The 19,285-nt window shown below is 42.0% G+C and overlaps 1 protein-coding gene across 1 annotated transcript in view; it reads right to left on the bottom strand.

Moving 5' to 3' along the window:
- The window catches only part of DNAH10 (dynein axonemal heavy chain 10), a gene marked incomplete at both ends in the record, with an annotated part of 48,306 nt that overhangs the window by 5,015 nt on the left and 24,006 nt on the right, over positions 1–19,285 (bottom strand). The window contains 26 exons of the mRNA XM_084217345.1: positions 1,072–1,272; positions 1,844–2,027; positions 2,159–2,313; positions 3,059–3,213; positions 3,682–3,786; positions 4,430–4,703; positions 5,304–5,533; positions 5,866–6,145; positions 6,946–7,093; positions 7,638–7,859; positions 8,200–8,417; positions 9,283–9,419; positions 9,623–9,804; positions 10,193–10,367; positions 10,924–11,085; positions 11,698–11,895; positions 12,290–12,370; positions 13,088–13,291; positions 14,148–14,319; positions 14,938–15,126; positions 15,416–15,583; positions 16,627–16,720; positions 17,063–17,235; positions 17,893–18,153; positions 18,445–18,597; positions 19,009–19,154. Of these exons, the coding sequence (XP_084073471.1) occupies positions 1,072–1,272; positions 1,844–2,027; positions 2,159–2,313; positions 3,059–3,213; positions 3,682–3,786; positions 4,430–4,703; positions 5,304–5,533; positions 5,866–6,145; positions 6,946–7,093; positions 7,638–7,859; positions 8,200–8,417; positions 9,283–9,419; positions 9,623–9,804; positions 10,193–10,367; positions 10,924–11,085; positions 11,698–11,895; positions 12,290–12,370; positions 13,088–13,291; positions 14,148–14,319; positions 14,938–15,126; positions 15,416–15,583; positions 16,627–16,720; positions 17,063–17,235; positions 17,893–18,153; positions 18,445–18,597; positions 19,009–19,154 (4,667 nt within the window). The remainder of the gene's footprint in view (positions 1–1,071; positions 1,273–1,843; positions 2,028–2,158; positions 2,314–3,058; positions 3,214–3,681; positions 3,787–4,429; positions 4,704–5,303; positions 5,534–5,865; positions 6,146–6,945; positions 7,094–7,637; positions 7,860–8,199; positions 8,418–9,282; positions 9,420–9,622; positions 9,805–10,192; positions 10,368–10,923; positions 11,086–11,697; positions 11,896–12,289; positions 12,371–13,087; positions 13,292–14,147; positions 14,320–14,937; positions 15,127–15,415; positions 15,584–16,626; positions 16,721–17,062; positions 17,236–17,892; positions 18,154–18,444; positions 18,598–19,008; positions 19,155–19,285) is intronic.

The raw sequence follows: 19,285 nt of genomic DNA, 5'->3' as shown, positions 1-19,285 counted from the left end.
AGGAAAGCCATCAAATACTGGATAATTTGAGGAAAATAAGTTGTAAATATATCACATTAAGTAAGCTATACAAGGCAAGCTTGATATTTTAAGTTGTTTTCCAAATGCCTGTAAACTATGGATTTTTTCTTAAGTAAAGATATGAAACAGACCTTTTAAGTTTATCAAGGTAAACACACCTATGCAAAGAGAACTCTATATTATTTTGGAATTAGTCATGTTATTGGCAAGACATTAATATTTCTCATACTTGAAGATCTAATTGACTGACATACCAGTACTTTACACATTTTAATGTGCCCTATATCCTCACAGTAAGATGCTTTAACAACGTGGCATTACTGCTGATCAAAGTGCCAGAGCTGCTTCCTGGCAGCCTTTTCAAAGGGCTCTAAAACCTCAGTTCTCACTGCTCCTGGCAAGACCCACAAAATGCAGATCTGCAGCCTTAAAGATCCACTCAGGCTCCCTTTTCCACTGCAGGAGGAGTGGGAGAACAGCCCAGAGCTGCCACTGAGTCACTGCTTTCCACTCTGTGAAATGAAATAAATGTTTACAGGACAGGGCACCACAGCAGCACAAAAGCAGCCACAGAAAAGAACATTAGGGCAGAATCATGGCCTGTGCCTTCAAAATAATCAGCTCAGCCTTTAGTGATAAAGTAGCAGCTGGAAACCATTATCCACTTCCAACATCTGCTCCACTAGCACTGCCAGCCTGACACTGCCCTGGCTCTGCACTGCAGCATCGGGGCTGACAGGGCTATTTCTGTCTCCAGGTACTCCTCACTTGTGGCAGCATTTAAATCTAAAGACCATTTGTCACATGTGCAGATTTACTCACAAACCTCTGCTTTGAAATAACTGCTGAACAGTTTTCACCCAAAGGAAACATGCCAGGAAAATAAAGAGGATGATGAAAAAAGGATTTGGCTTATATAAAGACAAAAAGTGAGTTCATAACCCTGGGCCAGTGTGCTGCATTCAGGTCAGGCTTCTCCCAGAGCCAGAGCCAGCCTGTTCTGCTGAGAACCAGTGCCAGGACATGCCCTCCTGGCTGGGGTTTCCCCACCTTTAGGGCCTTCTGCAGGATTCCAATTGGGAAGCCTTCAGTTGGGTCAGTTGTCAGCCAGAGGCGGAAGTCTTCGTGAGGATCTGTAATTTTCTCCACAGCCTTTTCCAGATGGATGAGCCACTTCACCAAAAGGTGACAGTTCTGCAACATGAGCCAGTGTCCATGAACCACTGATTCCTCCAGCAACTGCAAAGCGATCTGAGGACAGAGGGAGAGCCATCTGTAAGTCTCCCTTTACCCTGAGAACAAACTGCCTCTGATGGGCTCGTGCACTGGGTTTTCCTGCTAGGAAAGTGGTGGTCTCAATGAGTCTGATAGGAGTGGAGTTCTTCCATTGACTGAAATAATGGCAAATTCAATCAGCTGTTAAGCTCTAGACATCCTGCCTTAGTGTCCAAAATAAAAAGGAAAGTCACAGGAAAGGCAGGAGAAGCAGCAGAAGAACTTTCTGGTAGCAAACACTGTAACTCCCAACCACCTCATGTCCATACACAGCAACATCTTCTCAACTCTGCTTTTTAACAGCTGAAAATCTGATTCTGAATCTACCCTCACCCAGAACAGCAGCCAGTCAGCCAAATGGCCCCTTTCACGTTCAGTAAAATGTTATTCCCAAACTGACACATCTCTGTCAGAACCATGAGTAACTCCTTTTAAAATGGAGCAGACCTATGGAAAGCAGATTTGATCAGTCCCAGAGCACCAGGAGCACGGCTTGCAATTCACACTCGCTGCACAAAGCACATCCCCACCCTCCCATCCAAGTTACCTCTTCTTGGCCTTGTCCCATGGCCAGGAATTTGAGTCTATCTGCTTTAAATTCTGATCTCTCAGCCAGTTTCATGAGGTCACTGACAGGATCAGAGCCAGGACTTAGGATAAAAACCACAGGTGAGAAAGGGCTGCTCTGCTGCAGGATGGCATCGAAGCTGATCACGGGGGGCTGCACAAACCTGGCAGAGGGAAAACCCAATGATTTGGGGGATTGCACAGAGCAGCAACTACAGAACACTGGGAAAGCTGATTCCAGCTGCAGCTCTGAGTGAGTGCTGTGCTGGGGGTCTCAGAGAGGAGAGTGACTCACGTCTCGCCCATGGTCACTGTCACGTAGTCCATCACCGCCCGGTACATCCGGTCCACCCGGAAACAGCGCAGCAGGAGAAGCTTCTGGAAGTCTGTGACATTGCCCTCATAGTCCAATGGCAATGGGATCTGCTCCAGAGCATCTGTGTCGTACCACTGGCAAGAAAAGAGAGCACACAAATTAAACCAATGGCTCTGTGAGGGAAAGTACTAGGAAAAAGAAAATCAATTTGATGAATGAGGGGCCAAGAGACACAACAAAAACAAAGAAAGTCAATCAGCTGCAAATAAATATTAAAAGTTCAGGTGAATGTAAAAAATCCAACTTTTTCAGTATAAAGTATTCAAGTCCAGAAACACATTTGTACTTTCACTTTATGTCAATTAATTCTCTTAAGATATAGAAAATAGCATCAAAAGCCAAAAGGTAATAACAGATTGCTTGCAGGAAGACTTCTTATTAAGCAAGAAGACATGGAATGAAGCTAAAGGAGGAACAAAGGAAATCTGTGTTTGTCAATAGCCTATAGAATTCACTGCCAGAAGAAGATCAAAGCACAATTCAGCAGTACAAAAACACCACTGAAATGTTGACTGCTGAAATGAACAGAAAATTTCCACTGACTATAACAGGGTAAATAACTCCTCTAAGGCATTTGACTGACAAATTCTACAGTATACCCGGGAGGGTTTTTTGGTTTGTTTTTTAAATCATATAATTCTTAATTCTTCTGCAAATAAGCCAATCACTAACTGAGGTCAAGAAGCAAAGAAAGGCCCTGAGGGAAGAAGCCCACAGTGACATCTCCCCTGTGGAGTGCTGACACATTGCATCACACTCGACCATTTAATACCAGAAGAAAATCTAGGAGAGAAAATAGCATTGCAAAAAAGTGCATACCTCTTTCCATACATCTTCATTGTCTTCCACATCATCTGGAAGAGATTCAAATTGCTCAGGAAATAGCTCAGACAGGCGAATGAGATCTTCCCAGCCTTGATCTGGCAGCCAAGCAAACGGTTTCTTTCGGGCACTCTTCTCCAGGGAAATATTGCCTAGGCACGTTCAGAAACCAGATCAGTGTCCATGTCAGAAACCCTCCAATGCATGACCACACATACAGCCCCTCTGCACACAGGAACCCAGTGGAAATTTGTTCCTGGAAGCACTGTGAGATTAGACTGGTCTGCTGAAGGAAAGAAGGCATTTTACAAGTGCTTGCAAAAGCCAGAGTTTTATCTTTGCAAACATTTCTAAAATTATGTATACACAGTCAGAAAATAACTCCAACATAGTCAGAAAATAACTACAGATTCCTTTCCTCATGTAACATCCTAACAATTAGCTAATGTGAAATAGAAATAGCAGGATCCCCAGTCTGTGTAACCCAACACAGTGCAGCTCTCCTCAGAGAGAGGTGCTGGCTCTCACAGTAAATCATCTCTAGTCAAAGATCTCTCTCAGAAGATCTTTTAGCTATTGCTATGTAGAGCTACATACTTACATATAAATATTCACTTTACCTTTCAAAAAGAAATCAAATTCTTCTTGTGGAACTCGGCCTTCAGCTTGCTCTATCTTGACAGTCATGTCAAAGGAGAACAGTAACTTGTGCTTCTCAAATAAAGCTACATTAAAAGGACATTTTCAAAAATCAGCTGCAAAAGGTTGTGGAACTGGAGCAATCTTTCAATCCACATCCTTCATCTGCTGTGGGATTGATGGGATGCTCCCCCCCTGCAAGTGCTCTAGGCCATTTGGGAAGGGGCCCTCAGCAACCTGATTTAGTTGATCATGGCATCCCAGCCCGTGGCAGGGAACTGGAACCAAATGATTCCTAAGGTCCCTTTCAACCCAAACCATTCTGTGATTCTATGATCTGGTAACCCCACAAAGATCATTTGGTTGATAGTTGGAATTGATATTCCCAAAAGTCTTCTCCAACCTGAACAATGCTATGATTCTGTGATCAGGGGGAACAAAGCTGGGGCTTTGAGTCAGGCTTTAAGAGTCAATACAGCTCCTGTGAGCAGCTCTGTGGCTGCCTTTGCTATTTGTAAATGCATTAAGAAAAACATTTCTGCAAGAGTTACATGGGTAATGTGCAATGTTCTAACAGAAATAGCAGGCAGGAAAGTGTGAACCAGGAGAGGTGATGAGACCTGAACATCACTGAATTCCCTGCTTGGTAACTTGACTCTTTCACATGAAGCCATGGCTTCACCTTTCTTTGCACTCCACAGTCTCAGCCCCTGGTTGAACAGCACTCACCTGTGCAGCCATAGTTGTAGGTGCTCAAAGTCAGCGCATCCATGATGTTTTTTAACCTCTTAGGAAGAATAGGACTGGGCATGGATTTCCGAAGAGAGAATCCAAAAACCTCCAAGAAGGAGACCAGTGAGAACTGGTACATGATGTTGACAAATGCCAATTCAGCCAGCACAGAGAAGAGAATGGCCCCTCTCTTGGCAGCTGGTCTGTAGCCATCTCGGAGAAGGTCGATATCTGCCGCGGTCGTCGCAGCCAGCTTCAGTTTCTCAATCACCTGGGCAGACAGGGGTTTTATACACCTGCAATTACTGTGCTGATCCAGAGTGGATCTTTTATACCACAGTAATCAGAGTCTGCCTCTCTGTGGGACTCTAGAGGGAATCAGGGCAGGTAATTCAAAAGAAGTTGTACAAATTATAAAAATTAAAAGTTAGATAAAATTAATCCCACCCTGTATATTTATGAAAAGTAACAGCAAAGATTTACAAAAAATCATGGAAATAGTGTGGTAAGGGCCCTCTGGGGATCTTTAGTTCAACTTCTGCCCAAAGCTTGGTTATAACCACCACTAGATCAGGTCCAGTGTGGCTTTGCCCAGCTGTGGCCTGAAAACTCCAAGGATGGATTCTTTTGTCTTAGAACTGTAAACAAACATTACTTTGGTCCTGTTAAGGACTTCCCTGAAGACAGGATTTGGTTCTCTGATCAATAAAATAGTGCCCAATACTGAAAGATACAACACATTCATGAGAAAACTCTCCATTTCCTTTCAAACTATTTGCAAGCTTCAGGAGTAAAATGGAAGCACAATGAAAAAGGAACAACTACATTCTGTCCATAGATATCCTTCCAAAAAAGGTATCAGAGCTGGTACCTCAGTAGCTTTGAATTTTGTGTCCTCCAAGGTTTGCACCAATTCCACATTGTCCAGCATGTTTCCTGTGGAAGTTGACAGTCCATGAAGGAGAGTGTCTTCCAGATTTTTCAGCAGGTTTTTGTTTTGACTTGTCTCCTGGATGAGACGTTCTCTCTGTTCCTCCAATTCCCTCCTTTCAAAACCCGTAATGACACTGAGCAGCTGATCCTCTAGGCCCTTGAGTGTAACTACAGGTACAGAGCACAGACTTTTGTAAGCACAGGACAGTTTTTATGCAACTTATTTTATCTCAGGCCTCTCATAAGACTACAGCAATGCAACAGAGTGATCTGGTTAATGACTGTGATTCCACCAAAGCACCCTCACCTGACCAGTACAGGAAGAGATTTTTAGCTCAGTTGCAGATTAGAAGAGAGAAGTGAGAAGGACTTTCTATTAAATCAGATGCTGAGTATGGGAGAGTATCAATTTTTTAGTTTCATTGAGACAATGACCCAGGCCCTAAATTTGCACAACAGCACAATCCCTACTTTGTTATTATATACACACTTAAACTTACCTGTGTAATTGATAACAATAGCTCTGCCAAACACAGAGGGAGAATACTTTGGGTTTGCTAATTTGGTGTTCAGGTACATTTTAAAATTACTGTCATAGTCAACCTCTTTGTCCCCCAGCACAATGAACGCTCGCCCCTGTGAAACTTTGACATTCTTCTCTAAGACATTGTCTATCACAGGGTCGATGTATTCATCAACACTGTGCACCAGGAAAGGGGTTCCATACTTTATGGCCTGTTCTAGTTGTTTCAGGAAATCTGGGTCATTAAAGGAAGCCATCTGCAAGAGAACAATGGGAAAACATGAAAGGAGAACTGATATTCAATTTGCTGAACATTAATATTTTGCAGTAGCTGCCAACACTAATGAAGTTTGTTCTTTGCTGCTTTTTGTCTTTCCTCTCACAGATGATATAAAGTGCACTTGCACAAAACAGTAAAGGTGCTTTTTTTCTGATTAGCTGAGAATAATTTCCATTTGGAAATTATCCTTTAAAGTTCTAGCTGTGCCTCTAAGTGTGTTTATTGTCCTCCATGGAACTTCCATCCTAGAGCTGAGATTAATCACAATCTACACCAGCCTTTTGGTTAGACTCTTTCTGCACGTGCAGACAGGCTGAGAGAGCTGGGGTTGTTCATCCTGGAGAAGGCTCCAAGGAGATTCTAAGCACCTTCCAAAACCTAAAGGGGCTCCAAGAGAGATGGAGAGGGACTTTGGACAAGCACATTTAGCAATAAGACAAGGGGGAATGGCTTCAGACTGAAAGAGGCTAAGGTTAAATTACATATTAGGAAGGAATCCTTCCCTGCAAGGGTGCTGAGGCCCTGGCACAGGTTTCCAGGGAAGCTGTGGCTGCCCAATCCCTGGGAGTATTCAAAACCAGGTTGGACAGGGCTTGGAGCACCCTGGGATAGTGGAAGGTGTCCCTGCCCATGGCCAGGGGTGAACTAGAATGTCCTTCCCAATCCAAACCATTCAATAATTCTGTGCTATATAACTGGTTTCCCAATCAAGGTGACAGATGTTTATGCAGCTTTGAAAACAATCAGTAATGAGGTAAAGCAATCTTCCATCTTTACCCTCAGGTTATTTTTTTCTTCCTTCTTCTTAATCCAATGTAATGCCTGCTGCTGTGGGTCGATACAGAGTGGGAAGCGGCTGGAATACGTTGTCAGGATTCCGTTCTGGACAGACAGCTCATCTGGGGGCAATCCTTCAGAAACCCACCTGGGAACAGCCAGGGATGAAAACTCGATGGGAGAGCAGCACATTTCATTTGTCAGCAAAGTGAAGCAACTCACTGAGCACACAATCAGACACACACAGTGCATGTGGCTATGGGGACAGTGTCACAGCTCAGACTGACTCACTGCAGCTGCACTGCTCAAAGTCCTGACTGCTGCCTCAGGTGAGCAATCCTGTGGTAGTTGATACATGGGCTCCCTGGGCTTGGGTTTAATACCAAACCCATTGAAGCCAATGAAAAGACACCTGCTGGGTTATGGAAACATATTTTATAGAGAACTCCTGATAAACTTCCTAGAAATGGTATTACACATGTCTAAGTTCAGTGAATGTCCCTGGAGTGCCAAGTACAACAGGTTCTTACAACAAATGGTCCCTGTTAATCAGGACATGAAAGCAAGATTCTCTCTCTGGTATGGCTGTGCACCTCCACCCACAATGCCAATTCTGTGCTGCAGATTCAGCTCCACACTCCCACTTTATAATGTCACATCCAGCAGTCCCTGGGTCTCCTGACTGGACATACCTGCTAACCTCCACCTCATCAGTCAGGAGGCCCTCTAACTTAAACGGATCGCTGACAGGAATTTCTCGTGAGACAATATCTTCTTGCCACACTTGATAGAGCATTTCATGACGGAACTCCCAGCTGAAGGCTCCCACATAGCACAGAAAGGCAGCAGCAAGCAGACAATCTCCAAGCAACTTCACCTTCCTTATTTCTAATTCCTTGAATTCCTCCATCCACCTGAAATAATTACATGGGAGATTCTGTACCAAGAAGATGAGGTTTATGCGCTGGATTTCCTGCTACTTTAGATACAGGTTGAGACAGACCCCCAAATTTAGAATCAGTTTTCTCTTGCTATTATAGGGGCCACAGACACTGAGTTGATCTGAACTTTCATCCATTAACCTCAGTTATTTTCCAAGAGCTAATGGATATTAGCTCAGAACAGATAATAGCCCTTCTCAGAAACAAACACCATAGAAAGCAACATTTTCAAAAATGTCTCCACCTGATAGATTTTATCCCTGACACATGAACCTCTGATGTCAAAAATGATCCTCTTTGGATCTAGGCTTACCTCTCATTCTCAGATTTCAAGCCAGCGATGAGCTTGTCAGCAGCCTCTAATCTTCTCTGCATTATCTCTGCTTCTTCTTGTAACCTTTGGTTTTCTTTTAATGTCTGGTCTAATTTTTCCCCCAAAGCTTTAAGCTCCTCCTGAATGGCAGCCAGCTCTGCCTGAATCCTTTCCAGTTCCCGCTTACTTAATTCGTAGTTCCGCTCTAGCCTGGCCACCTAGAGTGGAAGGAAACATAAGAGTGTCAGAGGACAGAAGGATTTTAGAGAGAAGTAGTAAGTTCTTACAATTCTTTTGGTTGTATCATATTTTCCAAAGTGTTCTGGTAATAAACAGTGTAAGCCAAAATAACTGACACTGTCACTCTCCTCTCCCCATCCCAAACACGCGTCATGGTCTGACTGCAGCTCCAAAGCAGAAAAATCTCCCAGTTCTGCACCCACAAGGAGTATTAAAGCACTGGAGGTCAGCAGGACTCTCATGCCTTGACAAAAGGGGAGTTTTGTCTGCTTAATAACAACACCATTAAGGCTCCAAAAACAGTCAGACACATAATCTAGTGAATATATTCGCTCTGTAGTCAGTTGTATAAAATAACCTTTTCTTGACAAAATTTTCCAGTGTCATCTGTCAGACATTAGATTTCCTTTGGTAATACAGCTGAATTTCCAGTCATCCCAGAAAAAGCTAATCAAAAGGTCTGTGCTTAAGGAACATGGATTTAGTGTACTACTGACCTCTGTTCTGTCCAAATGCCATGGGCTTTAAAGTTTGTTTTCAGTAAACAGCTCTGAACTGTGTTTTTCTAAGCACGTTAGACTGCAAAATTCCAACTGAATGTGTTCTTCCCTCATCGCTCAAGCACTGGCATGGATGGCAACCCACAGCCCAGCATCCTGACACAACACATACAGTGATTTATGACTGACAACCTGCCTCACTGCTACTACAGTAGCTGTCCTAAACACCACTTTTTAAGTGCTTCAATAGGAAACATGGGCAGTCTGTGAAGTGGTCAAGTATTATCTTTTCCATCAGGATCATGTTTCGACCTTCTCTGAGTTTGATTCCAACACATTTTACCTTTTCTTCCTTTGGCTTGACTGTTTTAACTACATCACAGTAGGTCACCACTGCTTCAGCAAACTTTAACATTCCCAGTCCTGCTCTGCTGATAACTTCCATTTCAGCCCAGGTAGTATTAAGATTCTTTAAGAGAGCTAAATTAGCAAACACAAAAATATTGCAAGTGAGTTGAATAACTGTGAACAAACCCTCAAAGAAATAGCTTTTCCTATCAGCAGCACCAGCCATTGCTGTGACAGACAATAGGAAACATTTGACAGAATATTAAAGAGACTCTGTTGGCTGTTCCCATTAACAAGATCCTGTATTCACTGCAACACCCAGAACAGGAATTCACCTCTCATAGCTTTCACACTGCTCCATGGAATTTCCCTAAAATCCGTCGTCAACAGAAGTCGCAGGAAATTTGTGTCAGCCATCATGGCTTTGGCATTCTTCCAGTTTTGTTCTTTGTAACCTCTCATTATAAGAATACAGTCCAGAACAACCTGCACCTGCTTCGGGGGTGTTGCAAAGGACCTGGAAAACAGGCGAAAGAGACAGTGGAAGTGAAAAAAGGAGACAAAGCACATGATGCCAGACATGGCTACTGCCTGTTATGAGAGGCATTGCAATACAGGAGTTTGTACATAAGACAAGCCTCAACGGTGAAAAAAATAACCCAAGTCAGACAATGAATTATTAACTAATCCAAAACTCAGAACCAATTCTTGTATTCAGACAATTTCATCCATGAAATAATAAAGGCCTGGGCTAGGAATCAGGGCATTCTGTTGTGACCTCTGCACCCAGGCAACTGATGTCCTGACCAGCAAAGGCAGGTGAGAAAGATGAGGCTAAGGCTCAGACCCAGCAAACAAGAGTGTATTTCCAAGAGTTTATGCTACTCTACATACAAATGAGTCACCTGAGTTCAGTAACTTCAGCCTTGTCAAGCTTCTCAACCTCCCGTTTGGCAGCTTCCATGATAGGCTTGATTTGATCCAGTGCTGCCTCAGCCTCTGCCTTCTCCACAGCAATTATTGCATTCTGCTCCTGTATCTCTATTGCTTTCTCTTCACCCATTTTTTTCTTCTCCTCAGCTAGTAATTGCAAAGGCAGGGCCATAAATTAATCATTCAAGTTTGTATACAGAACATATAGTAATACACTAACAGACATTTCCTCTTTGCTGAAAATCAGAAATTACCATCGAGTCAGAACCTTTGTGTTGCCAGCTTGCCTCTGGTTACAGCTGTATCACCAGCTTAGGAACAGTTAGTGTTCCACACAACAGCATGCACAATCTCTTTTCCTCCATGTTTCCCTCTGATTTTCCTCTAATACTAAATGCCTGAATCAGAAGTTGCCTTTCTTGCTGTTGCCTTTCCCACATTATGCCCTACACCTTGGAAAGGGAAGATGGGGGCGGGCAGATGTTGTGTAAAGTACTGTGGGCCAAATGTGGAGCAAGGATGACAATCTGGACAAGACAGGAGACCTGCTCTTCTGGCACGGCATGGGAGCAGCACACAGAGCAAGAGGGATGCCTTGAGAAGCAGCTGGAGCTCTTCAAGAGTCTCCCAACCCAGCCTAACACAGATGATGTGAGCCCTGCTTAGCCTGTGGGGGACACTTCAATACTTGTAAACTACCCACCTATTTCTGTGTTTAATTTAATCTCTCTTAACAAAGCCTCACAAGCAGCTGTTTTTTCTGTTAGTATAATCTTTTGCTCAGCAAGTTTCACGTTCAGCTCAGCCAGCTGTACAGCAGCTTCCTTCAGTTTAACCAAGCCCCCATCCAGCCGTTTACATTGTGCTAGGTAGGGAAAAAAAAGTGAGAAATGTCAGTGATTCATTGGTTGTGCTCAAGCACACAGCAACAGACAATCTCACAAAGAGAAAATATCCTTAGAGGTGCACTGAGAGATTTTCTTTTCCTGAGCCTGCCAGCCAAAATGATGTCAAAGTCACTTAAGCTGACATAGTGGCCCCGTGCCACAACGTATTTGCCACATTACACTGTTTGTGTTTTATCCTCTTCACATATTTCAGTGCCACTGAAGTATGAATAAGAATTGCTGCTTGAGGAAGAAAGTCAAACCCTGAGCGAGGCCATGCTGGTATTAGATTTCAGCATGACTCTTCCCCAAGCAGAGGAGTGTCTGGTTTGGAGATTCTGGCTCATGTTCATTCACAAAAGGATTTGAGGAAAGCCCATTGTTTGCAGAGTCTGAACATTCATGTGTGGCCAGGATTTTGGGTCAATGTCAAAACACAGCCCTACAGCTGTGTGCCAGCACAGCATTTGAGATAGTACTAACACAATTTTTGCATATTCTGAGTAATATGTGGGATTCTTACCAGAACTTTTGTTTTTAAAATATTTAAATCACTTATTAAACAGGAGAAAACATATACATAGCCTTACCTAAAATGAACTCATTCTTCTCATCCAGCAATTTTGCATAGGTATTGAGAAAATCAAGAAAATTTTTTGGTGTGACATGATTTCTACGTCTCAGTTTCTCCAGAAATCTCTTGCTGAAATCCCCTACAGATTCATGCACCATGACTATGTGGTCAACCACCGACTGGAAGCTCTCTGGTGGGATACGTGGGTTTTTTGCTAAAATTGGGCAGAAGAAATAAAAAATTTCAAAGATTTGTGGCTTTTTTCAGCATACACCAATTACCATCTCTCTTATGTACATCTAAGCCAGGCACAAAACAAGTCTGTTTTCTGGGGCAAAAAGCAAGGCCAAAGGGGACCTCCTGGTAGTCAGCCCCCATTGTCTGCAGAGTTTGGAACTTGAATTTTATCAATTTTAAAAATCTATTTCATTAAGAAACTACCATCCAGTGACATTTTTTGATTGGCTTTTTGCATTACCCATTTAGACTCAAGGTAACAAGCACAATAGGAAATGAACTTGTGAAATGTACAATAATTGCAGAGTAAAGAATATATTTCTTAGGCTATGCCAGGGGTTAATGGGTTGAAATAATGACATGTTACATACCCAGAAAGGATTGTGCAACTGCACTCAAGGCCTGGGCAGGCCAGGGCAAGAACCAGTCAATACCAGTGTTGTTGACAAGACCTTAAAATAAAAGGACAATGTTATCTGGAAAATGCCTTTGTAAAACTAACCCCTAATCAGATAGGCAATCCTCTAATTAACTTTATTTACACCAAGAATTTGCAAATTTGTCTTGACTCTTTCTTAGTAACAGAATTTACCACAAAGTCCATACTCCAATTTTGACAGTAAATAATGAGCTGTGTCCCTGTGTCCTGCTAACCCCACTGAGCCATTCCTTAGGCTCTACAGGACACAGACCAGAGCTGCAATAAGGCATTGTAGGGCCTGGTTTAGCATTCCCACCTGGACCCATCTTTCACGAGTCTCTCCTGTTTTCCCAGGACTCCTTTCAGCCACCTGCAGCATCTGCCAGGCTTTGGATACAAAAGATTTCTCTTCCCACCATCCTAGTTTAATGACTTAACACCACACTTTCTGCTGTAAACTACAGAAAAGAGGCTGCAGACAAAGGCTGTGTATTTCCAGTTCAGTGAGGATGACCAATTGATTTCTAGCTGTTCAACTGGAAAATGAACTGTTGTGATAAATGCTCATCAATATTGTTCACTGATATGTGGTAATTAACTGGAAAAAAAACATGCAATGCAAACCCTTAATCATGAAACCTGCTCTGCTTAGTTTTAGTTGCCAGACTAAGTGTCCACTGGAGATTTTTCTCTTGCCTGTAAATCTGTGTTTCACAGGGAAGGACTAAGCAGTGTGTACAATTGATACCTGGGAAATTTCTGCACCACGTTCTCAGGTCCTCCCCAACTGGGGACATTCCCAGGACAATGTGAAGGTTGCTTGCACATTTGCTAACAAAATACTGCCAGATACTCTCTTTAGCTGGGCCCATGCCAGCTTTAGCAGCTTCATCTCCAATCTGAGTTAGTATGGTGTCTTTTTCATCATCTGCATAAAGGGCTGGCACCATTCCTGTAACATAAGGACAGAAGAATTCTAGTGAGAACCACCAGAAAGAGGAAACCATATGGCAGGGAACAGGGCAGATGAGAAACCAATTTTAATCCTAGTTCTGGCAAAAATGATTCTGAGTAGTTTTGAATGAACCAATTCATCTCTCTATGCTTCTCCTCCTCCCCACAGCCCTCATGGAAAACAGGTCATACTTGGGATTTAGAGGAATAATTAATTCATTTTTGTTTGGGTTTCGGCAACATATACAAAATGTCACAGGACTTTGCAAAGAAAATCTTCATTCATGTCTGGGAACCATCAGCTCACATTTTTTGTTCTCTAAGTCTTGTGGGTAATACTGCATAAGTAACCTAATGACAGACCAGGGACAGGGAAAACTAGAACAAGAAAAGGGATACAATTAACTCATCTGTTCTCATATCAGACTGTGGAGGAACTTCTATAGAGAGGGTGGTCACACAGTGCCAGCTGCTACTCATTTCCAGCTGCTTCATTTGCTACAAGATACCAAACTACATTTCAGGACATATACACATGAATATACATATGAACAGTTGCTGCAGTTCAGGTGAATGCTATTCAAAAGCCAACTGGACAACAGGTGGCTTGTGGCCAAATGCAGCTGAAGTTTCCCTCAGTCTTGGAAGAAATCTGAGACTCCTGCAGCATCATCACCAGCATGAATGAACCCTATAACCTCTCCAGACTGTAAGAAGATTCCAGAAAGCTGATATTAAAGCCAAGATCATTTCAGGTAGTACTAAAAAGTGTAACTAACTAAAGCAGCAGAGGACACAGGGTGAACCAGTAACAGCTGTATCAAGGGTACAAGCAGAATAGCAGCCAGTAGCACCTGAAGTCAGCATGTTGTTGATGAGTTCCAGGAAACTCTCCTCTGCCACATGGCCATCTGTGAACAAGAAGACCACCTGCTTGTCATAAATACCCAGCTTCTCATACAAAATTTTCAAATCCTCTCGGAAATTATTTTGTCCGTATCCTCGACTCAAGATGATCTCAAATACCTAAGGATGAAAATGTACACTGAGAAGACACAGATGGACCCAAGACATGATGGCAACTCTGAATTTCACTTAGACTGAATCAAGGGGGTTGGTTTGGCCCCAGTCATCAGCAAATGTTTAAACATCAATAAAATTGTGCATTTGTACAACCCTGCAGCCTTGCATTTTCAAAATTACTTTGTGCTCATGCTCCTTTTTTATCCTTTCCTTCCAAACCTTTTAAAGTAAGATGCCTCTGAGAGGAACGTTTCCTCTCTGAAATAATACAGAATCAATCACAACAGGGCTCCTCAAGCAGCACTGGAGTGCTGCTGTAACATATTTAAGCATCAACAGCAGTAGTTAGGGACAATTAGTTGTTAATCACCAAACCCATCCTTGATTTCCTTCCCCAATGCCAAAACCCAGATTCAGGCACTGACAGCTTCCTGCCCAGATCACACCCAGTCATCATCTTGGACTTCCTGGCAATCACCTCACCCAGGTTTCTTTCCACAGAAAAGAGCTGCCAGCCTAATCTTGTCTTGACTGACTGACTCACTCCCATCCCCAATTTAATCCCAATCACAGTTTTACTTTCCTTGTCTTTTTCCACAGCCAAGACACAGGGTCACTAACCTCACATCCAGCTGTGTGAGCAGCCAGTTTGGTCAGGGACTGCTTTCCTGAGCCTCCCACCCCGATGAGCAGGGCGTGCCCGCGGTCCATCCGGATGATGCGATGGACACGGATTAAATGCTCCAGAGCATCATCAAAAAGAACCAGATTCATTTTAACATGGTACTCGTTGTAGTCATCCAAAATTTCCTTCAGAGAAAGGTGAACAGAATGTTACTAGGAGACCAATGAAACATTAATAACATCAAGAAATTAGCCCATTCAGCAGCATTATTCCTTTCCCATTCCTCAGGGAAAATGAAGTATTGGAAAACACTGCTGACTCTGTAGCTGATCCTCAGTTTTCATCACTGCAAACCCCAAATGGGCATTGAAGCACATAAAGTTCTGTGTGCATACAGAAGAGAACAGATTTCCTGCAGTTTGAGGCAGGCTCCTGCCCGTTCCTCAAGCACAGTTCCCAGCTGATGCACTCTACCTTAAAGAGAGCTTTTGCCAATTCATAATCTTGGATATCTTCATAAATACGAGGTTCTGCCTCATTCAGTGCTGTTCTGAAATCTCCAAAAAGAATCGGATCCCTCATGACGTGCTCCAAGTCATCGGGGAAATGCTCTTCAACCAAGGTTTTTATATGGCCTTGTACCTTCATGGATAGGAAACGAGTCAGGCAACACAACAAAGCATTTCATTGTGAATCCAGGAATACTTAGAAAGGTGATAATGCAGATTCTTGCTCAAAGTCTGATTTATTTCAAGGTGATACTTATGTCACTAGAAGATCCAAAGATTACAGCCCCCTTCTGTATTCTATGTATGATCTAAAATTATCTAATAGGCAGTTCAAGAATGGTTCAAGCCAATCAACTGTAGGACATCAAAACAAAAAGGGAGAAGCCTGTTAAATAAAACACCGTCTCATATATTGGTGTAAACAGTATATTAATAAACTTCCCTTTTCAGCATTCATAGATGTCTTACCAGAAAGATCTCTCACAAAGTTTCAAAGTCTGCATTAATATTCTGCATTGTGAAAACTGAGCTAGAGATGTATCTTCGTATGTTAGAGAAGAAAGTTTTAACTAGAAAAATCTGAAGCCTTCTTGGCCTGTCTCTTTTTATCTAAGCAACTTCCAAAGCAAAGCAGGTTCCTTATAGATGAGTGGACTTTATATCAATTTCTCCCCTAAATCTCAAGGTTTAAAATTGGCATTGTTCTCTTTTGTGTTTAAAGATATAATCTGAAGCATTTTCCAATTTGCACAACAGCCAGAACTGAATTCACTGTGTAAGAATTTGGCTTTTGTCCTTTTTATTACTTTATTGCACAGTCACATTCTGGTACAATCCTTTCTGAAGGAAAATACTGACTTGAAGTGATTTCCTGAGTTTTCTCCTGTACTTCTTTCACACTTCGTCACCTGTACTTCTGCCAATCAATTTTCCTGGATGGGCAAATCAAGTGACACTTTCCATTCCTTCAGTAGATCAGCTTTCTTAGTCTGCCCACATTGTTTTAGGAAAAAATCTTCCACGGGCCGTGTTTTAAATTAATGAGCAACATATTGCTTACACAAATCTGTAGTCAGACAGCAAGACCTGAGTCCAACACTTGGTAGTGTTGCTGTTGCAAAATAATTGCCATAATAATAGTCAGTGACTACTAAAAAACTGAAAGAAATTACTCACCAATTCTTTGTCTGCTTCATTAATTAGCCTGTCATGGAAAACCCTCAGGCACTCATTTCTCCAAACTCTCACCATCTGGGTCACTGTGTGAAACCTGAAATAACATCAAAATATCAGACTGCACCAAATGAGCTGACATGATTCCTAAGGCCATATGGTTAATAACAAGGACCAAATTCTGGACTGACCCTTTTACTCTTTATTATTTGGTTCTTTTGCATTTTTACCTCTGTTATCTTATTTAAGAGAGACTAATGCATCAGTGTTTGGCATCAAGAGTAAGATCACAATTTAGGATGTTCTATTTCTCATTGCAGTTTAATGAAAAGTGACCAAATACGACTGATTTCCTGTACCAAATTACCTCAATTTCATTCAGATTCACCAAAAAAAAAAATAGGTGTGGGACTACTAATGACAATTTTCCTATTCTTACCTTTCTGCATCTGTTAGAACAAGTCCATTATAGACCCTGGAAAGATCCCGCAGGTTAAAAATGTAGTGGAATTTGGAAGGAGTAGGCGGCAGGTCAGTAACAATCATTTTATAAAGTTCCAAAGTACAGTGAGTAATCTTGTCAGAAATGGCTGATATGGACTCATTAAAGTTCTGCAAACATGAGAAAGAAGAGATGTTTTCATGAGACTGCCCACACAGAATTCAATGCTATTAAACATAATCTGCTTTCCAGCTTTTAAATCTGTTTGGTTCAACAATTCTCTGTAGTATGAATATTCTGCAGTTAAATGTTTAGAGCAGGCTCCATCTTCACTCTGGAACCTTCTGAGTGCTCAAGATAACATCAACACTCAGTGACTGGAATTCCTACAAGATTTCTATAGCAGAATAATTAAACTGCTCTTTTCTCATCTAATGTTGCAGGTACTTTGCCAGTAATGCAGTTTGTTGCATTACATTACATTTTTCACATTCATTCAGGAAAGAATTTTCAGATCTTTGTGTATTTGCTTAAAGGAATTGTAACCAAGTTATTCACACATTTCAACAAATGAAAAGTCCCAGTTTATAAATTATATGCTAGCTTGAATGTTTACATATTACACAAGAACTTATCTAAACAATATAAAACCCATTGAGAAAGAGAAGAGGAAAAGAAAGGCTTGTGTGAGGTTCTAGATAAAAAAAAAATGGTAACAAAGATTTCAGGTCTGGCAACAACATAGAAATAAATGTCTATTTAAAAATAATACGCCTGTTGTGCAATCCTTTAAAAATCCTTTAAAATCCTTAAAAAAGTGAAATTACCGCAGTGTGGCCTTTCAGGATGGAGAAGTAGATCAAATTCAGTGATTGCTCAGAAGGAAAAGGGATGTTAAAAACACTGAAGAGGGAGGTGAATCGAGTGTCAACTTCATTCCGACCTCCTCCGGCTTTGCCCATGGCAGCAACAAAACCCAGGTCTCGGAGAAATTTAATGTTCATCTCTTTACCACGATCGTACATGAAACCTTTCTCTAGCAGCAGCTTCAGCAGGGCAATGGGTTGTTGTGTGCCATACTCATCAACCTGCAGGATGCACAAGAGCCAGGATACATCAAAGCACAGCACATCAGCCCAGCAATTACTGCTTTACATGGGGGAACATTGGGTTCCATACTCAGGAGAACATTCCAGGGACTAAGGGACACTTTGTAAAGCTCTGACACTGATTGTGAACACTCATCCTAATGTCTCCTCTAGGAAAAGTGCCTCTTCTCTGAGATAAATTAAATGCTCACTGGAGTAGTGGTTGCAGGGACCATTTCAGTAGCACCCCAAATGTTTCTATACTATCTGGCAAAAATATTGACAGCTTACCCTTGGCATATTCATATCATCCATGAACACAAGGAGACGTTTTCCCATGGGAGGGCCAAAAGTGTCTTTAGTTCGTTTTTCTACATTTGTCTCCAGGTTTCTCTGAATGTCCAGGGATGTTGTACGAGAAGAGAAGTTAATTACCAGCACCAGCTGCAAACAGGAGGAGATTATAAGAGTGAACTCTAACCTGTTTTGTTGGTTTTTATTTTTACTAGAGCATTCAAAAATATTTTTTATATTAGCTGTCAGACATAGAGGAAATGCTGCTCAGGTCCACTACTCACTTGAATTCCATGTGACAGAAAAGAAAGCCCACCTTTAGCACTTTGACAATATAGTTTTACTTTATCTAATTGAGTCTGTACAAGGTAAAAGAGGACAAAGCATCTTTGATCTTGAAGGATTTTCAAATCAGTCACACACTTTGGGTCTGGAGTGTGCAGTCACATTACCCAAGTCAATATTGCAACCCACAGACTCAGGCTTCACAATGCAAATTTTACACAAGGGCAAAGATTGAAAATGCAGCTTTACAAACAGGGCAAAATGCCTCACACATACATTAAGGTCTCTATCCAGATTGCTTAGGAAGTTCTGTGTGGTTGCTGTCTTAGATGTACCCGATTCACCTACAAGAACAACCGGGCGTTTCACTTTGACCATCTGTCCCAGTAGCCAAGCAGTGCGTGTGGTATCCACTGTGGGCACTGAAAAAGAGCAGGAACACAATCCCTGGCTAAATGAAAATGCACTACAGCTGGAGGATTTAGATTTATAGAATAGTGCTGGAACACACTCTCAAGGTATTAACATGTAGTTGCACAAAGACATAATCTGA

Source organism: Fringilla coelebs, assembly GCF_963513975.1.
Source record: "Fringilla coelebs genome assembly, chromosome: 17".
Taxonomy (NCBI): domain Eukaryota; kingdom Metazoa; phylum Chordata; class Aves; order Passeriformes; family Fringillidae; genus Fringilla; species Fringilla coelebs.
Note: the sequence above shows the minus strand (reverse complement) of the source record. Positions and strands in the feature narration are given on the sequence as shown.